General features: G+C 44.8%; 1 protein-coding gene across 1 annotated transcript in view; it reads left to right on the top strand.

Moving 5' to 3' along the window:
• The first annotated feature begins 3,832 nt into the window (after positions 1-3,832).
• Positions 3,833-23,288, top strand: part of RRAS2 (RAS related 2) — a 32,904-nt gene continuing 13,448 nt past the window's right edge. The window contains exon 1 of the mRNA XM_082216082.1: positions 3,833-4,187. Coding sequence (XP_082072208.1) covers positions 4,083-4,187 — 105 coding nt within the window. The 5' untranslated portion in view covers positions 3,833-4,082. The remainder of the gene's footprint in view (positions 4,188-23,288) is intronic.

Below are 23,288 nucleotides of genomic sequence, written 5' to 3'. Positions count from 1 at the left end.
CTTGTCTCTCTATTACTGGCAGCCTGCCGTGAGGGGGAGGGATCAGATTTCCTGAAGCCTGACAACAGCACTGTTGTGGCACCCCCTGCAGCGCGGAGTCCAGTGTGGCCAAACCAGTTGTGCTACCCTAAAACTGTCTCTGATTGGCTGGATTCAGCAGGGATGGGAGGGGGCAGATTTCGCTCTCCTCACCTGCATACTTCTTTGGGATAAAAATCACCCACATTTCTGTTTGATAGTTAACCAGGTGGGCAGATGCTGAATACACACACAGGCCTAGTTGGCCTGCTTAGGGTCCCTCCTTTCTGGGGAGGGAATTGAAGCTGTACCTCCCTGATCTGAAGTCAGCATCCCAGCATACCCAGCACAACACTGATCTGTCATTTATAATAATAATAATAATAATAATAATAATAATAATAATAATAATAATAATAAATTTTATTTATATCCCGCCCTCCCCAGCCAAAGCCGGGCTCAGGGCGGCTAACAACAATCAAATAATCAGTCAAATAATCACACAATCTAAAAATATTTCATTATAAAATTAATTAATTATTTGTCATTGCCTCAGTAAAGTATCGTTTTAGCTCATTGTCAGTTGCTTACAAAAACAAGGATGAAACAGCTTGTATTTTCACGAGCAACTGTTGCTCTCTGCGGAGACCAATATGGATGCCAACCAACCAATAAGTTGCTCTCTTTATAAAATGCCTTTAAAAACTAACCGTGAGCGTGATATAAGGAGTTGTTCATGTCACCAGGCACCACAACATTGTTGTCAGTGTATGTATGTATGTATGTATGTATGTATGTATGTATGTATTTTATTTGTAGCTATTAATTTTCAGGGCTCAAGTCACTCTATTGCGAAGGTAGCGACAGAAAGTGACATACTGACATACCTTCGCACTCTATTGCAAAGGTAGCGACAGAAAGTGACCATTAAAGAGCTCTCAAAAGAAACCTCCCAGAAATAAATGTACATGGCTAATGGGGAGGTGGACAAAAATAAGGTGGTGGGGCAGGGGAGGGAAATGAAGAAGATAAATCAACAGCCCCATATATCAATAACTCTTTGTATCCTGCCCCATCTTTGTTCCCAGCATGGTCCTTTGGGGGAAGTTATGCCAGGAAGATTTCCAGCAGGTGTGGCTTTGTCTGGTGGGCTTCTGCCAGAAGGTGATATTTGCCCTGATGAGGCTCTTCTCAGCTGGTGGGAAGATGTGCCACATCTTAACACCTTCCAGCGCACCGGATTTGGGGTTTGGACCAGACCTTAAGAAAATAAATCAGCAAACCACATTCATGACCCCCAGAGAAACTCTGTGGATTATTATCCTACCTAAATATGATAAAGTGTAGTTTCATAAAGGTGTTGAGCCCAGGAATTAAAAAAAACACACAGAAAAGAAAGACCTGGGGTGTGTTTTTCTAAGTAACCATCAATCACTGAGATACGATCTACTGCTGGAAAAGCTGGCAGTGTCACTAGTATACACTGAAGAATTCATTGCTAATGATGAGTTAATTTCCCATTATTGTGGTAACATCAAAGGTGACAACTGATTCATTTGTTATGCTGCTGACATCAGTGTGTAAAAATTCAGTTGTGCTGCAGAGTTACCAGTGGTTGCGCATGCTGTGCTTTGCATGCTGTTGAAATTACCAAGCCTCTGACATTCCTGTCTAAGCCAGATATGACTCTCCCTGAAGTATCTGAACTTTTAATAAGAGTAATGATTGTCAAGTGGGGGAGAGGGACCCGGGATGCTGTGATGTCTTACAGAGTAACTGGTTTGTTGTGCCAGGAGCTTTTTAAAGGAGAAGCCTGCTTTAGCACAAGTATGTAAAAATACGATTTAAAATCATGCAGCCCCTAGCATCACACATTAGAAGAGGCAGAAAAATTGTTGTGGTCCATCAAGACCCTCAGCAATTTGCAAGTGGTCCATGAGTGAAAAAGTTTAGAAGCCACTGGGCTAAAGGGTTGTCACCTTATGTGTAGTGTTATGCAGCGGCAGTCCTACCATGAAGGAGAGTGAGGTGGCCACTGCAAGTAGCTGATTCTGGGTGTCATGAAAAAGCAATGAAATATTATTATTGTATTTTTTACGTTGGGGAGGGAGGGAAAGGTGCTTGTGGGATTTCCTACCTCAGATGCCAAAATAACTCAGCTGGCCTTGCGTCTTGTAACGGTGTGCTGTGCATTGTTATTACCACAGCAGTTACACAGTGTCAGGCAAGAAGGGCAGACTAACAGAGCTGTGTGTCCAATCGCGCTTTATGAATTACTAGACCACCAACATAGAGAGGTTTGTGAGAATACATGGGATTACTGTACAGTGGATCAAATGCCCTATGAATGCTGCAGAAAGGGGCTGTCTTTGGTCTTTTACCCATGTCATAGCACCCTTTCTAGTGAAACACCTTTGCTAATATTGCATGAAATTCACAGATGGCTGGAAGGGAAAGGGAAAGGAGAAGTGAGGTTCTTGCTTCCCCTTAAGAAGTGCTCTGTACCGGCTGAGATGATTGCACTGGCCATCTGTTCAGGGGCATGGGCTGCAGGAGCACAGCACACTCACCTCTGGGTCCAAGAGAGAAGCCAAACCCATTTTCAATCAAGGAAGATCTGGAAGCTTGTCTCTGTTGGATTTAGTGTAAGGGAACAGCTAGGGAGCTGTGAAGGTTCAGTTGGGGGAGCCAATGGGTGGAGAAGGAATGGGGAAAGCTGCACTGGGGGCATGGTGGAGGCAAGCAGCTGGGTGGGAGAGAGGCAGCATGAATGGAAGGGGCTTGCCATACAGTCTGTCTCATTTCGCCACCTGAGGCTTCCAGGTTCTGGCGAAGTCTTGCATGTGAGAGGCAGGGTTCTCACCAGAAGCCACTGCCGCCATTTTGTCTCACTTCTCCAGTGGTGGTGGGAGGCCTGTGGCAATGCTGGAGAAGTGGTTGTGGCGACAGCTTCCAGTGAGATCTTGCAAAAGCCCTCCAAGATTTCGCTGGAACCTGGATGCTTCCCCTTCTCCTTGCTTCTCTGGCAGTAGCAGTGGGCGATCCATTGGGGGGTTGAATCTGCTGTCCCTGTGGATCTTGCCGCCTGAAGCAGACTACTTCATGTTGCTTCACTCAGAGGCCAGCTCTGTAGCCATAGGTGCATGGTGCCAGAGAGACAGCCACGATGACTGACAGTGGGGAGGGGGGGCATGCAGTGGTCAAGTGGGCTGGCAGGAGTCGGAGCCTGAATAACTCCTTGGCTATGCGGCTCCAAGCAGTGATGCTCTGGGAGTCCTGACCGTCATGCACTGCCAGCACCATCATCGCCATGCTCCTTGAGTTTCGTGACACTGTAGAGCAGACTTAAATCCATTTCTTCCAAGGGGCTCAAACACTTCTTGCGTTTGCGTGGCCGAGGGCCGCAAACGGAATCTCTGCTGACCGACGCGAGGCTCGCCGCCGACTTCAACGCATCCGAAAGACCGGGGGGTTTTCCTTGACCGAAACGATGTGCAAAGCGACTCTCACAGCAAAACATAGGAGTTCCGCACACCTCTCTCTTTGCAACAGCAACTTCTAAAAAAAACCCCGAAATATAAAAAAATGCAAGTCCCTTCAGCAAAAAACTCACGGTGGGAATTTGAGGCGCAGGGGAGGCGGAGACTGAGAAAGGGGACGCGCGCGTGGGAGAGCCACCCCCCCCGCAAGCAAGACCGCGCTCGCCAGGGAGAAGCCCCCGCCCAGTCATGCATATTCATAAATCTATTTGCATGCCGGCGCCCACCTCCTGACGGCCATTTGTAGCCGGAGCGGGGCTGCTGCCGCTTTCACTCTGCTCGCAGCTGCCGCGCAGAAAAGGAGGAGCCTGCAGCTGGCAGCTGCCCCCGAGCCGCCGCCGCCGCCGCCGCCTGCGCTCCTCGCTCGCTCGCTCGCGCCTCCCTTGGCCGGAGTCCCCCCTCGCTGGGCCTGTGGCGGTGGCAGCCCCCGGAGCGGCGAGGCGGCGGCCAGCGACCCGCTAGCCCGGGCCGGGAGGTGCCCGCGGCGCCCCTTGCTCGCCTTCGCCTGGCCTGGGCTCCTCCTCGATGGCCGCGGGCTGCCGGGACGGCCCGGGGCAGGAAAAGTACCGTCTGGTGGTGGTGGGCGGCGGCGGAGTGGGCAAGTCCGCGCTCACCATCCAGTTCATCCAGGTGAGGGGCCTGCGAGGGGGCGGCGGCGGCGCCTCTTGCTGTTCTTCGCCAGGGTGGGGCGGCGGCGGCGGCGGCCCCGCCAGGCGGCCGAAGCCCCCTCCCCTTCCTCCGCGGGGCTGCCTGCAGGGTGGGGGGCCCCTTGGGGCGTGTGGGGAGCCTGCGCGCCCCCGGACGGGAGACGCTGCTGGGAGGGGCCACGCTCCTGTCGCCTCCTGCCCGGGGAGGCCTGTGGCGCTGCTCGGGGCCAGAGGAGCCTGGAGCTTTTTGCCTGGACGGGGTGGCTGGCGCCGAAGGGAGGGGTTGCCCGCTGGCTTGGCGGCGACACTGCTCCTGGGGCCTGGGAGCGGGGGCGGGGGTGTGTGCCGCTGGTTGGGTCCTGCTCCCCGCGCCAACTTCGACGGGGCGGCCGCGTTCTGCGAGACGTTTTTTGGCCCGTTGCTTCCGCGCGGCTGGGCGATCTCGGACTGGATGTGGGTCCGTCCCCTGGGGGCTGCCGTGTGCGCCTTCATTAGATAAGTGCCCCTTCAAACTCGGCGGGGTTTACTTCCGAGGAAGCCCGATGGCCCCCGAGGCTGCTTCCCGTAGCTTCAGGCTCTGTCGGCGCGAAATCTCTGCTCTCGGATGCCTTTCCAGGAATTTGCTTTGCAACAGGTATGTTCCTTTAAGCGCTGTCTGGGAACCGGCCGCGTTGGCAGCCAATGAGCTTTGGCGTGTGTTCAAAGATGTTTTGACTTTTTGCTTACATCATACTTGATGGAACAAAATCCTTCCAAGCAAAGGCGATGCGTTAAGAATCTCTCTTCCTCCTTAATCCCGCTTCTGGCAGGTGACGGGCGCGTTACCTCTGCCCAGGTAACCTCTCCTAAAGAGGTAATGCTTATTGAGCTCTAAAGTACGTATTATTTGCGTAGGAGAGTATCGGCATCTGCTTGAGGGCATATAAGTAGGAAAATACTTTGTGATAAAGTGGAAGCGGCTGCTTAAAAGGAAACGGAGAAAAAAAGGCTGAACACTTATATAAAAAAAGCCCTTGATGCAATGTTTATTTAAGGTTTTCAGCCTTGATGTAATGTTTGCTTAAGGCTCCGAATGGATGAGGAGATTGACTGCTCTTGTTCAGCGTATCCAAACCCTGTAGGGCACGAGGACCTTGAACTGAAGTGTGTCTTCCACGTTTATGTGTTGAAGTGGGAAGAAAATGGTCTCTTACCAAAGTAACAATTTTAGGATGTCTTTTGTGTGTATTTTATTTTTATTACTTATTTCAGAACATTTATATGCTCCTTGGTTGCAGTAAAACTTCAAAGGAGCTTGCAAAATATCGGTGTGCATATGTTGAGGGTAAACTAGGGACAGGAAATAAAATTCTTGTTATATAGACAGTATAAGGCAGCTGAGGTTATGTTGCTGTAGAGGGGATGGGAAGGAGGGTGGTGGTCTGGTGGCTGTGCACAGAAAAGTTGAGTGTTTCAGCTAAGGTGATTTGGCATTGCTGGGAATTGTTAATGCTTGGGAAGCATGATTTGTATATGCTTGGAAGAGGTAGTAGAAATATTAAATTCTGTATCGTGTTTAGCTCATTTTGTAATAGATGGATATGGAAAAGACAGGTTGATTCTGTGCAGCTTTGCACTTGGAGCACAAAATTTGTTCAGGGCAGCCATCAGGCACTTCATACTATTTGCATATGACTTTCACTGTCTCTAACTCAATTGGCATATTAATAACGAATTCCACAGCCCCATTGAAAGATAAATTGAAGCCTATTGCTTGCACGGCCGCATTCTGAAGATGGGAAAACTGTTAGATTAGTTCATGGGATGTATAAGATGCACCCCCAAACTTATCTTTATCTAGGATTTGAAATAATGAACTCCTGTTTAAGCCTGCAAGACTATGCAAATTTTACTGGGTCGATTCCATTGAACACAGTGGTACTTACTTTTGAGTAAGCACACTCAGAATTGAAATGTATCTGACGGTTGCTGTGTTCTGACTCTCTTCTGATTTCATTTTGACTGATGGAGAAAAAAATGGAAGCCAAAGTGCAACCATAAAAGTATCCATTTACAGCCCAGCTTTGAGTTAAAGGGCTGTTTATGGTCATCTACACATAATGTTGGGTTTGTTCATCAGTTTGAATGTCTGCTGTCTTCTACTGCTATTGCATGGTAGCAAAGACCTGAATAGCTTGCCTTTTCTGAAATACTGGGTTTAGAATAATTGTAATCCCATTTTGTGCGGCTTATTGGTGGATATTTGCCAGTGGATGGAGATAATTAGTTTATCCCTGCATGGCTGAAGCTACAGTTAACAGATTACCATTCAGACTTTGTATAGTTTCCATAGATAGTACTGTCTGGATGCTGACTATGGCTATATATCCCCCTGTGTAGTTTTACATTCCAGAGGGGTGGGCATGTCAGTCTGCTGTGGCCAAAACAACTCTGGTTTTATGGCACCATAAAGGCTAGAAGGGATGCAAGCCTTTGTGGGCTAGATGCATCACTTGGTTTCCAAAGTTGTTTTTTGACACAGTGAGGCCAAAAGAGTACATGGAATCATACTCCAAAATTTAGCGCAGTAAGCCTCCACTGTTGTGCCATTAAAATATCTAAATCTACATACCTGCATTTAGCAAAGTACACGTGACTTTAGATGAGATCAGAGCAGCTGGATTTAACGATTGACTTTAAATTCCTGACGCTGATGAGCTGATACTGCTCATTAGATTTCACTCGGGCAACACAGCGTCAAAAGCAATCTGAGTTGCTTTCTAGATAGAAATGAGGAATAAGTGAGCTATTCTCGATCTTATTTTTTTTAATGGTGAGCTAAATTATGTGTATTGGATTTCCGAATATGCTCCAATCAGCTATGTGCTGATTTCCCAAAAGTTTTGTTCAGGCAAACATCTTAATTGACTTCAAATAAGTTTTGCTCACCATAGCCAATTAAAGTACTCTAAGATCAGTTTGCTTTGTCTAGGCTTGAGGCGAAGTAGAACATTTCTAGTTGTACTTTTGATGTAACTTGCATAGCACTTAGTGCAAGTTGATGTGTGATTTCATGTTGCTGTGGTACAAGGGGAACATACACAGTGGCAAAATGTTCTACTTTTGCTCTTGGGCAATGCTTAGTAAGGCTGCTGCTTTCATTGCATGTGAAACCCTGTGAGTAATGATAAAGGTCTGATATAACGCGCTAGTGAATCCTCAGATGTACTTGCACAACCTTTGCCAGATAACACAGCCCATCTACAGTGGGATTTGGGGGGCTTAACTTAGGTGCTCGGCTGCAGGAGTATCATGGCTTTCCTAAAGCCCTGTGACTTGAAATTGCTTTGCAGTGCATACAGAACTCTCTTCTGAAAGCTGGCTGCTGTCAAAGTGCAGCTGTGCTTGCTTTGGTGGCACTCTTTGTCCACACTGCATAGTAGTAGCACAACTGTACCTGTCATCAGCAACTGCTGATAGCAATGCATCAGTATGGAGTAAAGCTACACAAGCTGAGTGTTGTATTGCTACTACTCAGCCAATCTTATTTTACAAACGCCTTCGCCCTCTGCTGCAGCAATCAAAACTGACTTTCTTAAATGTTGTAAGGTTAGTTAGCCTGGACAGTGGCTTCATAGTAACAGAGAAATCTAGATCATTTTTTTTGGGGGGGGGGCGTTCATGGTACCCTTAATCATGCCAAGCCTTTCACAATGCATTCATTGTCCAAGTAGCAAGTCTCTTCATAATTGATGCTGTAACCACTATAAACATTCATTTAGTTCTTCTAACTGTAAGCCCAGGGTCTCTCCAGGGCTAGATAAAGTTATCACTACTGTACAAACTAACCCCAGTTCCTTTCTGTAGCAAGAGCTGGGAGGGGAGGGAGGAAAGAGACACTGTCATCTTTCTGGCAGGGAAGACAAGAATGAACTAATTGTGTGAAACATCCCAGGAGTGTATAAAACTTGGCACTTGCTGAGCGGTGTCCAGATCCACAGTGTGACCTCTTAACAGTGCAAAGTGTGTCTTGCCATTGGGAGTAGATGTAGCTTGCTGCTGGATTCAAAGGCAGGTGTTGTTTTAGGTTTTAATATATGAAACTTTGTGTTGACTGCAGATTTTCATTGCTGCCATGCCCCTGTGCAGCATTCCACGATGAGTGTATCAGTGCCACATCCTCATCTTCTAGCCTGTCTTGGTCATACTAGACTGAAGTTATTGTTCTCGTTCATTTTTTGTTATGGATTGAAGCAGCAAGAAGATGAAATGTGAATATATGAAATTCATATAGTCATAGCTGCAACAAACAGCAGCTTCCGTTGTTTTATGTATTTATTTATTAAAATAATTATATTTCACTATTCGTTTAAAAATGTCAGTGGCTTTCAGCAATTGTGCATGGCACCATACAATAACCATATGAGAAGTTAAAATCAGAAATCAGCTAACTATTGTGGAAAGAATTCCTGCATGAGCCTGATGAAATAGAAAAGTTTTCAGCAGGCATTTAAAACTTGGCTCAGAATGCACCCACTGAATCTCTTTTGGCAGAGTATTCTATAGGACTGGGCTGATGACACCACTAATGGTTTGGTTTCTTGTTGTTGTCAAATGAGCCTTGCCAACTCTTGGAGCAACTAACAATGTTCCTGCAGGATAATCTCAGTGATTGATTACTGCTTAATTGTTGGAGCAGTAAGGAAAAGTACTATCAGCATCACTTGGCTTAGCTTTATCTGTTTAAAGTTAATATAGCACTTAGTTCATAGCATGCTCTTTCGGCATGCAGGAGATCTCTACACCCTCCAGATTCAACTCACATCATTCCTGACTATTGCTCATACTGGCTGGGAGTTGTAGTTCAAAGCATTTGAAGGGCACCTTGTTGGGGAAGACTGCTGTAGGCGTGGGTAGATCATATTCAGTTCCTCAGGTGCAGTAATCGATTGCACTTGAGACTTGGGGCACTCTCACTGGATCTGCATAACCTTTCTCATAAGAGGTGCAGCTACTTCTGCAGTAAGTGGTATAGATCCTTTGAACTCTGTAATTTCCAAATTGGTTACACCACTGACATACTGTAAGAAATTAAGTCTGCAATTCAATACATTCTTACTTGGGAGGCAAGCTTTACTGAGTGAAGTAGGATTTATGTCTGAGTAAATGTGCTTTTCTTCTGAGTTCAAAATACCCCACCCAAAAAGGAAATTGTGCTTTTTGTGGCTGCAAAGATCCTGACTGGAATAAGGGATGAAACTGACCTAAAGCAATGACTTAGAAGGAAATCCAGGAAATAGATTTCTCCAAAGGCAAATATATTCAAGAGAGACAGATATCTGCAATGGGGAGGCAGTTTCCTTCAGAAAAGGCCAGCCAAAATGATAAGGGGGTGGAGCAACCCCACTTTGAGGAAAGGGTGCAGCATTTGGGGCTTTTCAGTTTAGACAGAAGTGTACAGTGGTACCTCGGGTTAAGAACTTAATTCGTTTCGGAGGTCCGTTCTTAACCTGAAGCACCACTTTAGCTAATGGGGCCTCCTGCTGCCGCTGCTGCACGATTTCTGTTCTCAGCCTGAAGCAAAGTTCTTAACCCGAGGTACTATTTCTGGGTTAGCGGAGTCTGTAACCTGCAGCTTCTGTACCACTGTATCGAATTCTGCATCTCATGAAGAAGCTTTTCTCCCTCTCTCCTAACAGTAGAACTCATGGGGGGCAGCCAGTGAAGCTGAATGTCGAAAGATTCAGGGCAGGTAGAAGAAAGTGCTTCTTCACACAGCACATAGTTATGCTGTGGAACTCACTTCCACAGGATGCAGTGGTGGCCACCAACATGGATGGCTTTAAAAGAAGACTGGGCAAATTCGTGGAGGATAAGGCTATCAGTGGTTACTAGCTATACAGTGGTGCCTCGCAAGACGAAATTAATTCGTTCCGCAAGTTTTTTCTTCTTGTGAGTTTTTCGTCTTGTGAAGCACGGTTTCCCATAGGAATGCATCGAAAATCAATTAATGTGTTCCTATGGAAACCGCTTGCCAGGCTGGCGGTGCAGAGAAGGGCTTTTCTCCCCACTGCAAGCCTTCAGGACAGGTACGGGAACAGAGGGGAAGGGGCGCAGCGCTTCTCCTCTGTTCCCGGGGCTTGCGGTGGGAGGAGGGTTTTTCCTCCCCACCGCCAACATTCAGAACAGCATTCTGAATGTTGGCGGTGGGAAGGAAAACCCTCCTCCCACCGCAAGTCTTCAGGACAGCCATCCGAAGGCTGGCGCGGGGAGAAGGGCTTTCCGCCCCACCGCCAGCCTTCGGAGGAGCCTTCCGAAGGCTGGCGCGGGGAGAAGGGCTTTCCGCCCCACTGCCAGCCTTCGGAGGAGGTCCGAGGACAGTGGGGAAGACGCGCTGCGCTTCCCCGCTGTCCCGGAGATTTCCCTATGGGCTTTTGTCTTGCGAAGGAAGCCCATAGGGAAATTCGTCTTGCGAAGCGCCTCCAAAACGGAAAACCCTTTCGTCTAGCTGGTTTTCCGTCTTGTGAGGCGTTCGTCTTGCGGGGCACCACTGTACTTTGGAGGGCAGCAATGCTTCTGAATACCATTTGCTGGAAACCACAGCAGGGGAGAGTCCACTTGTGCCCAGGTCCTGCTTGTGCATTTCCATAGGCATCGTGTTGGCCATGATGCTGGGCCAGACGGACTGTTGGCCTGCATTTATTTCATAGCAATTCCCCCCCCCCACTGCCCCCGAAGATTTTAAATTGTCCTGCTAGTGCCAATGCAGATAAAGTCCATCTTTATTATACCCATATTGCAGAAGGTGGGGCTTTGCCTTCTGCAACTTTGCCTTCTTCAAAGTAACCAAAAGCCATGTCCATATTCACAACAACCCAGAAGTGTAGTCCAGCATTATCCTGTCTTCTGTGCATTCTAGAGAAATGCTGTTGGAGGGGCAGTAACATTGATTGCAGCAGCAGTGCACTTAAGGGCAGGGAAGGAGGGTGCAGGGAGCCTGGGGAACAACAACAACAAAAATAGCAGCAGGTGGAAATATATAATCTGGATGCCCATGCCTAGACAGCAGGTCTGCCTGCTGAGAAACAATGGAGGAATAGACCTGGCAATAACCAGTTTCTCAAAAGGCGGGTCTACTCACACCTCACTGCCCCACAGTCACCAGGTCTACCAGAAATGGAAGAAGTATTCTTGGATGCTTCTTCTGTAATAGGCACATCTATTTTATTTATTTTCTTGGGAATATTTACTTTGGAAAAATTCCTGTGACCACTAGGCAGTCTGCAGCTAAGACATGCTCTGAGCAGAACCATCGATATAACAAGTTATTTAAGTTTGTTGCTTTCGTAGATTCCGAAGGATCTACTCCTGAGTATGGCTGACTTTGGATATCCCCTGTCAAATCTGCAAGAGCAGAGCGCGCCTCCAATTTGATCCAAGGGGAGGAAGTGTTCCTCCATTCCCAGAACATCCTGAATTAAGCACAACTGAGATCAGGGTAGCTATTTCAATCTGAGGGGCTGAGTGCAAAGCTGCCTAAGATGCAATTAGCCGCTGGTGTTCTTGAATATCCAAATCCCAGCAAATTGCTTGGAAAAGCAACCTGAATAGACTCTTTGCTTTAGCCTGGGATAAGGTAGGGATAAGTTGCTTTGTGGTGTTGGTTATGCTATAGAATGCATGCAGCTGCTGCAGAGCTTTCCCCCAGCTGTCGTGCACTGGTTTGTCACAATATACCCTGCATTTTCTTCCCACTTAACCCTCTTAACTTTCTGAGTTTCTGTGCCCAAAGGAATAGGGGTTAGTGGATCCTCAACTGTTCCTTTTTTTTTTTTTTTAAAGGAAACTGCAAACAGTTGCTTGTTTCCTAGTTCATTTAGGCTTAAGTTGAACAGTCCGTAGCTATTAATTAGAAGAAATATTCCGAAAGTACACTATCTGTGTATACAAAATGTTAGAAATGTGTTGCTGCATGTTTGATTTTTCTTTAAATTGCATGTGTAGAACAGCAGTTAAAGAAAAGTTTTTTAACTTGTTTTGATTTTTTAAAGTTTATGTAACCTGCCCCGAGACCCTGCAGCAAAGGGTGGGAAATAAATAATAAAAGCTCATTGTTGTGCACTCTGATTAGCTCTAGTTAATTTAATATCCCCAGTGATAGTGGATCTGAATCTCGTCCTCTGTCGTCCCCATCTTCTTGTGCCCTCAATCTTTCCCAACATCAGGGTCTTTTCCAGGGAGTCTTCTCTTCTCATGATGTGGCAAACCAACAAATCCTAAATATGTAAAATTCCTCTTTTATAAAACACCTGTTTGTTTTGACACACTATTTTGACCAGAGTCACTGTTACTGGTGTTCCAGCTTAGACTATCCAGATAAGATACAACTTATTTCTATTTCTGAAGCAGGTGGTAATGTATATTGGGGCTGGGCGATATCTTGATATATTGTCCAAAACTGGGTTGAAGTCCCTATTGTGATATCAGTTGCATAATTTTTGACCTTGCAACATATCACAAATCATAGTGTGCATGTGTGTGTGCACGCACTTTGCAAAAATCACAATGCGGGAAAAACCATGAAACCAGTTAATGCCTCTATACAACTCCACACATTGTGATATATTGGTATATCACGGTGCCGTGTGACTAGACTAAAAGCCGAAAGGGGTCAAAATAGTGTGTGTGTCCCCAAACAAGAGGCTCTTCTGGTTAAGCAATAGCCACAAGACATCGTGGATTTCTTGATTAGAGAATGGCAGTGAACACCTACCATACTTTCACACTGTATATTGTCTGATTCCAAGGGATATCCATGTTTCTTGGCTATCACAATCATACTGTTACATCTGCTGCAGGACTGATTCTGGGAGCCTCATATTCCAGGTGAACTATCTGGAACACACAGGCTCTGTCTGTGTAGGAGGCTCCAGGTTCTTGGACAGCTGGGCTGCATGAGAGCGGTTTCAAGATGGACCCATGTTTAAATAAGGTCGCTTAATATATTCATCAATTTAAGAGCTCCTGGTTTGCCAGCTTCAGTAATGATGTTCAATCAGGAGTGGAATCTGTCTATTGACCTTTCCATGTTTATATATTTCCTTCAAGGAGCACAAGATGCCCTCGTGTCTTGCAGAAGTAGTGACCTCTTCTTTAAGGGGCCTTCTAAAAAGCAGGCAGTTTTGAAACTTTGCATTGTTTTTTGAACAGGTTTGTTGCGATGGGGTAAAGGAAGTGGTTAAAGCTTGTTAAAACTTAGCTAAAAATATCAGTGGAGGTTTTTGGTTGCAATCCATGCCTCTTGAAAGGAAGCTTTAACACCCTGTATCAGAAGGACTGAGTGATTGCCATTTAAACAAACAAAACAGAAGTTTGGATTGCAACTTACGCAGTTAACTGCAACAGCACCAAATAGCGATGTGGTAATGCTTGGGGAAGAGTTTGCTAACTAGATAGAACCAGAGGGCTCAGAGTTCAAAAGAGATCCATGTTTACTGCTACAGGCTGTGCCACTTGAAAGATCAGAGAATATTTTTCTTGTATGTAGGGGGCGGCACCAGCCTTATATTTACAGCAAATTATAGCAACCATGGAGTGAATTGTGTGTGAGGCAACTTTCAATTGAGGTATTTTCTGCACAGAAGTGGATAATACTCATTTCATACACCCACTCAGGGCTTTTTTTCCAGCCGGAACGTGCTGGAACTCAGGTGGGTGCCACTGCTATTCTAAGAGAGCAAGGGAGGTGTTCGTGGTGAGTTTCGTCACCTCTGCACTGCACCCACTAATTATATTTATGTGCCTTGCTTTTAAGTGAATTTCTTATTGTGTAATGGCGATGAGTTTCAATTGTATTACATCTCATTGAAATCAGTTATGATGAAGGGTAAATTAGAAATGTTCTAAAGATGAGTGGATGAGGCACAGCCTTATTCCCAGCTGGAGATGGGCAGTGAAGTGGTGGATTGCCGCTGAATTTTCACACTGCTTCTGAGGAACGTGGCGCCTCTATAACAGGGGTCCCCAAAGTAAGGCCCGTGGGCTGGATAAGGCCCAAGGGACTCGTTTATCTGGCCCGCGGTGACCCCCACGGCCCGCTGCCACCGCCCGCTCTTACCGGCGCTGCACTGCGTGGCTGCCCACTTCTGGGTTAGAGGAGTACTGGAAATAGCTTGTGCGCATGCACAAGCGTTATTTCTGGTGCACATTGGGTCAGAGGAGGCCCATGCACATGCGCACAAGCTATTTCTGGTGCTCCTCCGACCCGGAAGTGTGCTGGATATAGTGTGTGCACACACGCTCCCCCGCGTGATCGGCTCAAGGTTTGCTGACCTCTGCTCTATAAAGTGCTCTGGGAACATTCCCCTTTCCGGCTGCAAGATCACAAAGAGACCTGGAACTCACCAAAAGCAGGAAGGGATGCTTAGAACAATGACTGGTAGAAAGCAAATCTGTTGACTCTCTTTGTTTTTTTAATGACAACTAAATCCCCTTTGTAGAGCCTATGAGCCTCTGGCAAGTGATGGCTGTAAATTCACGTGCAAACACCACGTTAGCTCTATAAACAGGTATGTGTTGTAATGGGTATTGCCCGTGACATGTCTGTGCATCAATTTCAAAAGTTTGTAGCTATATTAAGATGGTTTCAGTTTTTCAGTATGAAAACACAATTTTTTCTAGCGAGTCAGGGTAGTAAAATGGCAATATATAGTCAGACCACTTCCCCTTGGGCTTAATCTGGTAACTCCCTGGCATGCTGCATTCCATTCATTTTGTAGTTAACTCAAGCATGTCCTTCCACTACTACTTTAAGATGCAACCCAAGAGGTTTGGAGATCCTGCCTTCTTGAAAAGGGTCTTTTGTTTGTTAGATTGGAACTGATAAAGAGCGATAACAAGAGAATGCTATTTTTGTCTACAGAACTGCACATTGGGCTGTTTGGACTACCCTCGCCAGATTGGGAGGTAAATCTGTAGGGGTGAGGGTTAGAGCTTGGATGAGCAACATAGCTTTAAATAGGTGTCCCAATGAGCTCTCAAAGCTAAGTTTGACTTTGCAGTGATATTTTAAACAGTTTCATGAATTTGGGAAAGCTCTCGAGCTATTTCAAAACATGTAAGAGTTTGTTATATAACCCTTTCTGAAAGGATACATTGGAATTGATTTTCTGCTAGCAAAGCTTGGAAGCTGTGAAGGGAGTGAGTTGAGCATGCCATCTTTGTGCAAATGGGATAATTTGCACCAAACGACTGAACAAATAACAGAGAGAGAGTGAGAGAGAGAGCACCCAAAATATGCTTGGCTGCCACTCAACTAAATGGGACCTCAGTGCACATACCTGTGTGCTGGATGGGCCAAGCACTCGATTGTAGACTTCCTTCATACAGATAGCAGTGTTTATCCTTTACGCACAGCCACAGCACTCCTCCAACTACAGGGTGACAGCTGTCAGTGCTTTAATAGTTTGGTTTCATGCCCTATAATTACAGCAAACCTGCTGTTGGAGAGAAGGGAGCAGGAAAAACAATCCTCCTCTTCTTCCCCACTTCTTCTTGGTATACTTAAGGAAGATCAAGCTGTCAAGAGGCTTGCCTTCCACTGACCTTTACTAAGCAAGGGGATAATGCTCTGTACCTTCTCCCATCTGGAATGCTGCAGTATGGAAGGAGCTGAATTTGCCTCTTGGTTAACAGTGTGTTGAAACAGCCTTTTAAAAAGTGCAGTGTGTCTGGAGAGAATCGGTGTGCTTGGATAGCAGTGTCCTGGATGCATAGGCGTGTGCGTTTGAGAGATGTGCTATAATGAGTTCCTTATCCTAGACAACAAACCTCTTGCAGGAATTTTCCCGTGGTGATTTGGAAGGTGAAGTAGAAGTGGGTGAGGAAGGGGGAGGGGGCATTGTCGAAAGGGGGAGGGGTAGAGGGTGAAGGCTAAACATTGTGACAGCTGCACAAATGGCAGAAATCAACAGGTGAATTTGTACCTTATGTAAAGTACAGCGATGGGGAAAGCTGCTGTTGTTTTTCTGCCTGCTGTGCGATTGTTAAAAAGGCTCAAAAGCATCTACCCCTTTCAAAAACTGGCAACTCTAAAAGTGCTCAAATTGCAACATATTGCAGTGCAGGATTAATTTCTAGCTCTCCATTCCAAATAGGTAATAAGTGGGCTACACACATTAGCAATCTGATTTTGGGTTTGATCATTAAAGAGGCCAATAGGTAAAGCTGGAGTGTTTACACTTTTGGGTAGCTTCTCCAAAAAGACAGCAAAGCTCCATCCAGTCTTGTGTGAAGCAAGGAATGTGACACTTACCATTGGACAACCGACTCTGTTCTAGTCATAAGTTTCTACACCCCTCATCCCTTCATCCTTCATCCAGGGAAGAGGCACAACAATAGTTCAAGAACAGGTTAAACCCAGGCAAAAACACTTAAGGAGGGTGCAGAGCACTTAAGGAGGGGCATGGCATGGGGAGAGTCCTGAGGGCCACAGGTAGAATGGCCTGGAAGGCCACATTCAGGCCAAGAGTCTACTCCCCTGCAATACAGCACTTTCATAGATGCTAACTTTGTGTTCTTTCATTTACCAAAAGCATAAAAAATGCCAAACAACAACTCTCAGAGCTAGTTTTGTGGCACAAGTGCACAGCTGACAGCTCACCAGGTGTCTCAACAGAAATAGTACTTGCTTACACACACACACACACACACACACACACACACCATTTTAAACTGATAACTTTTATAGAAAGTGAACATAATAAGCAGTGTGCATTTGGGATTCTCTTCTGTTTGGTATTCTGTAGAAGCTTCTCTTAAAATACTTCTAAGTAGTTTAATTTGGAGCTCAGAGGCACCAATACCCAGTTGTATGGCTGCTACAGACAAGCTTTCATTTGACCAACAAATATATGTTAAGCTTGGGAGCATTTATTATATGTTAAGCATTGCTTCCCCTTTACTCATGGAAATTGGGCTGCCTGCAATAGCAAACAAATGCATTGTCTCCTCCTGTCTCAGTTCCTATGAGTTCTTGCTGTAGAAACCTCTCATGTGCTAACAGTCCACACCGGGTCTGGAAAGTGGTGCTCATTCTGGGCAGCAAGCCTAGTCCAACTGGGAAATGATCTCTTTGTAGATTTATAGTTATATATCTGGCTTACAATTATAGTTTTATATCTGGCTTAGGTGCAAGTGTGTATGTATGTATAATTAAAATATGTATGTATAATTAAAAGGGACATTCCTGGAAGTGGTGATCCAAAAGACAATGCACTATGACAGGCATAGGCAAACTCCAGATGTTTTGGGACTGCAACTCCCACCATCCCTGACCACTGGTCCTGTTAGCTAGGGATGGTGGGAGTTGTAGTCTCAAAACATCTGGAGGGCCCAGTTTGCCTATGCCTGCACTATGCAGTATGAAATAAGTACTTGTTAGCAGTTGACTGGCATTTTATATTTCAAATAAGTCCAAAATTTAGAAGCTCCAGATGCTTGTTTTTTTATTACATGATTTGGGTTTATCACTATTATTATAAGCTCCAATATTCAGCAAGGCATTTTTGTGAGATGACTTGGCAACCTTATGACCCTGGAGCTGTATTGAAGTAAAGAACCCCTTTGAAAGCCATTCTGGTATTCAGAGGCTTGTGTGTCTATGCATTGCATTCTCTTCTCCATTCATTCTTCTACTTTTAGATCCTCAGCAAGGCTTTCACACAGGTTATCTGTAACCTGAGAACAACTCACATGTGGGAACTTACTCATGCAAATAACAAGAAATGAAAATAAGTTGGGGCAGGAGCCCTCAAGGGGAAGTACCTTTCTGGAAAGCCCCCAGCAGTAACTATCTTAATACACATCTGTTGCTATTAAAGGGGCTGAATTTTCTCCTGATTATCTGACGGAACCCCCTCATGTGCCCTGAATTCTTAAAGTAGGGAAGTCTGTAGTGGAGTTTTGTAATGCTAGCTTCCTATCTGGCTTACTCCTGGAGTCCAGACTTAATGTTCCATGGCTCTGAAATCAGTAGGCATGGTGAGCCACTCTCACTTTTTGTAACTGCAAGCTACTTTGCATAGATCTATATTGATTGCGGAGCTGTGGATAAAAACAAAGCTGAGCGGTCAACGTTTATAGTTTTAAACTTTCAAGATAAAATTTCCCTGCATGCATCAACACTGAACATCATCCAATCAGCACTAGAACTTTACTTAATATAGTTATGGAGGGGAAGCCCACCCAGCACCAATATTTCCAAAAAAATCCCAAGCCCATGGCATGCGCAGTGCTCAAACATTCCTATAGTGGCTACTTGTAGACTTCTGGTTCTCCGTTACATTTATGGTTCTTGGAAATTGTGTGTGTGTAAGTGTGTAAGTTTTGTTTGTTTTTGAAGTTCCTAGTATTACTCCTTTTATTCTGGAATTTGATAGATAACAGTGGTTACATCTAACTTTCTAGAGCTTTTTCATGCAGATACTTCCAAATTTGATAGGTTTACTCTTCATCTGGAGACTGTCCAGTCGTAACACTTCATTAGCCCAACCAAACGTGTTTATTTGTATTATGTTAACGTTGTAATAACTGTAAAGTGATTGGCTGTGAACTGCAGGTATTTACATTCCCATCTGGAATGGTACCAGACACACTTGGCTAAGGAAGTCTTGAGTTTCTGCTCAGGGAGTAGGGCATTAGTTAATACAAAGCAGTAGTGGGCTCCCGAACTTTAACAGCAGCTATGTGCGTTGTTAACTTCTTGCAGTCTTTTGGAAAAAAGTGGTTAAGGTATTTTTGACTGTTGTGTGGCTTACAGGAGATAAAGGTTTTTACACAGTTTCTTACTGAGCAGTTGTTCATTCTGTTAATGGCAGCGTATAATTTGTGGCTCAGCATGGGGAGAGGGAACCATTCAGTAAAGAGAATAAAGCTGCTTGTCAACTCTCATTCCCAGTGTATACTTCTAGTCACTATGATGTTAGAGTAATCTCTCTGATTTGTGTATTTATCTCTAGTGTCATCAGACATTGCACTAATACCTTTTGTTAACTTAATCTCAGTGGTTCGGATCATTTTAGCAAAGTCTGATCCAGCAAACAATGACATAGGGAACTAACCACACTCTGTTGAGGCAGAGTCTTTATAAATATTAATTTCTCCACTAATGCTTAGTCATTAAAAAACAAACAACCTGTTCTTCAGTAGTGTAAAGCATAAAAGAAGCATAAAAGTAACTAATGTGTTCTGGTTGGAGCGTAAAGAGTCAATGATCTTTCTGTCCGATTCATCTATTCATGGTATCTAATGCACTTGTCCCAATTAAGAGCAAGGATTTATGCTTGGGCAATGGAACTTTCCCCCTTATGTTTTCTCTGCCCTCACCAGATCTGCTCTGGAGAGTTGGGGGAACCCCTGCAACAGATTAAGGGGCTGCAAAGTAGGAGAAGAGGGGGAAAGTTCCCTTTCACATGCATAAATCTTTCTTCAATGGAACAAGTTCTGTAGTGCTACATTTGTAGCATGCATTTGGCACAAATAGTTTGATAGAGCGTATACTGCAGAAGATGCACCAGCCAAAACAGGTTTGCAAAGGATGGCTATGTTGTGAGAACACAAGCTATGGCAGAAGTATGGAACGTCCATCTGATGGGTTTCCAGGTGGACACAATATACTTTGTCATGACTGGTTCTCGGTAGGCAAGAATAAATATCTGAAGGCAGATGCTTTCATCAGAGTGTCATAAATTGTATGCTACCACCAGTTGCTGAACATTTTATTCTAAGCTTCCCCTGTCCTGCAGAAAACAACTTTGGTACAACTCTCACCAACAGTCCTGGGACTCTTTCTGGAAGGAAGGAAATGGAAAGTGACAATGGAGGAAAGAGGGAGGAGGGGTAAGCAACAGGGAAAGAAGGGGGAGGTGGCCTGGAGAAGATGTATAAGTAAGGGTGCCGTGGGGAGGACTTGACACAGTACAAAATCCTTCTTCACTTTTTACTTCTTATAATTTTCTCACCCACCTCATGCTTTATTAAACCTCATGTCCAGCTACACAAAAATGTAGTTCCCACTGAACAGTCCTCACCCACCCAACTGTATTTTTTTAAAAAAATGCCTCTCTGCATGTTAGAATAAACTCTGACCTGACTGGCATTTTTGAAATTCCATTCAGACTAACAATAATGCTGAAATAAAGGATTATTGAAATAAAGGTCCTGCCACTTGTAGCTGAAAAGCAGTAGCACCACAAGAAAAATGTCAGGTCTGCTTCATTGGTAGATGTAGAAGCAGCAAGGAGTGACAGAAAGAGCTTTTAAACACTTGCATGAATAAAATATGGGGATGAGGAAGGTGGTTACCGGCTTCTGTTAGCACCCTCATCCCTAAGCATGTGTGTTTGTGTGGGTCTAAAATAAAGAAGATTTGAAGGGGGAAAGCCTCTGAATCTTAGCCTACAGACTGACAGGGTGTTCTTGACTACAGGCATCTCCCCACTTGCACATGGTCAGCATGTGACATATGTGGGCCCACTGACACACACGCCGAAAACAGCGCTGTGGGGGGGGGGCGCAGAATGGACTGGGGCAGGGTTGGAATGGGGGAATCCCCACTTGTGTGCGAACCAGAATGGAGCCCCCACATAAGTGAGGATTCTCCTGTACTTACACATGCACAAGCATGGTTGCTCACAGTAGGTAGAAGTTGCTACCATGTTGGCAGAGGTGGATTTAGGGGAGTGCTGTTGGTTTGGTCACACTGGGCATGGAGCCTTGATGTTGCTGCAGGGGATGCCGCAACCATGATTCAGAATGGAGACCAGACGCGAGGAGGCGAATTTTGGTGTCGCACAGGGCGCCACTGCAATGTGAGATCCCAAAGTTCACTGATGTGATGAAAGTGATGTGTGCTGGAATGAAATTGGTTCTTGGTCTCTTGGTTTCTCCTCCTCTTTTCATAGGTTGGTGATGCACTTCGAGTTATTGGGCAAAATTCACATGGGCAAGTGGTCTGAAAAAATGTTGTTTCCTAGTGGCTTTGTGGACTTAACTTTTGGAATAGCCTTGCAAGTATTTGAAAAATAAAATGCTGGTTCCAGTTGTTTAGATTTAATCAAACACAGAATTATACACCCATAAATATGTATTGGAAGCCAAGGATAAGACATCCATATAAAGTGAACTTGAATCTGCCCATGTGTCCTCTGGAGCTATTCTCCTTAAGATAGGTAGACTTGGGCTTAACACTCTGCTTCTGATTTGGACATGGAAGCATACCCAGGAAAGTAAAGACATGAGGGGCATTTTGCTTATCCAGGTATTTGCAGAAAAGAGGCCTGGATCCCTCTTCAGTATCTGCAGTGCTTGCCTGCCTTTACTGAGAGGATAAGAACAGTCATAGATAGCTGCATGCAGATAGCTGATGTTACAGCTAGCCATGGGTTACAATCATTAGCAGGTGGGGTAAGTGTCTGGGTATTCTTGACCGTATCCCAACCACAGGGGATCTCATTCCCAATGTTTGCCACATTGGCTGCCCTCAACCTGCTGCTGCTTCAGTTCTGCAACGTATCCCAGTACTAATTGCAACCGTAAGGATAGTATTAGTTGTTTTCTGTCTACGTGAATTGGTTGTACTTTACAAATTGTTCCCTAGATAGTAAAAGCTTTGCAAGAATCTCTGTGTGTGTTTAGAGCTGAGAAATAATTGACCTGTGACTTTGGCAAGGTGTACCATCATGCTTATGAAAGGATGTGGGACGTGAGGCATAGACACTGATTTTGTTTCACTGGTATCCTATTTTTATAAATATTATGAATCTAATCCAGTGTTTTTTTTATCCTGAGTTCTATTAGGTGCATTATTATCAATAGCAGGGATGATCTTTATGAGCAACATGTAATTGAATGCATAGTCTCAGGGGAGAAAGTATAATGAACCCAAGTCAGAGGATTGATCAATAGTAAGAACCAGCCATTAATCAACTACTTTAATTAGACTTGCTATTCTGAAATGCTTCATTTCTGTACAAGTACCACTGTTTCTGGGACAAAGCATTTTTCTTTTCATTGGGGGGGTGGAGGGGGGAATCCAAGAGTGACTTGAACCCAGATGCTATATGGCTATAGACCATGTGATTGGTGGCTCAAATAAATGTGTTCAGGTAGCCTTTGACCTCATATCTTTTGTATGCCCTCACATTATATTTGCTTAATGGATTTTGCTGGGCAGAAGATATAAAAGCAATTAGAACCTAGATGCAGCCTTTTATATGTAAGCAATTTGTGACATCTGAATTAGTCTCCCCCTCCTTTTTTGCAGGAGTTTCACCTGCTAAAAAACCAGCAACCTTGTGCTGCTTTTCTATAGTCCCCCACCCCAAAATAGAAGCTTGAGAGCTTCTTGCCATTCTAAAATTTGGGTTAGGGAAACTGGGTCAATACGAGCGGTCTTTGTTCCAGTGTTTAATGACTAGGGTGCCCAAAGCAGTAGCCTTAAATTGATATTTTTTCAATGCACAAAGCCAATTATGGCTTTTTGCTCCTTACAAGTATTTTTAAACTGCCCTTGAAACACGCAAAATGTGAGGAATGTGATCTTGAGGTAAGACACAATTGTAGTTGTTGCTACAGAATGAGCCTGACTTCCTAGAACTCAAGTGCCAATTCAGGGTAGTTTTTCTCTTACCCTCCCTTTACGCTGATCTAAAAAACAAAATGCATACATTGTGAGGCCTCTCTTTTTTGGCAGACAACTCGCTCTTTGAAATACTGTAACTTTGAAGTTGCATTAGAATATCAAAGGCAGCTTGTTGTGCTTACTAATTCTAAAAATACAGTTTCTCCTGCCACTTACGAGGTTTATACTTTAAACGGGGGAATTTCTGCCTGAACAGATACACACCAAATCTTTGCTCTCTGTGTCTTTCTAACTGTCTATGTAGCTTTGCCTTCTGCTTCGACTCCAGGAAAATAGGTACTCATGTTTTCTGGTTGCATGCCACCATGGCAGTGACTTTGCATGAATGTGAAACATGTATTTCTTTGTAGGAAAGCTGTTGGGTGGAGAAGTGAACCTTTAAAATGTTGAGAATAAAGTGTGTGT

Source organism: Podarcis vaucheri (assembly GCF_965113315.1).
Source record: "Podarcis vaucheri genome assembly, chromosome: 1".
NCBI lineage: Eukaryota > Metazoa > Chordata > Lepidosauria > Squamata > Lacertidae > Podarcis > Podarcis vaucheri.
Note: the sequence above shows the minus strand (reverse complement) of the source record. Positions and strands in the feature narration are given on the sequence as shown.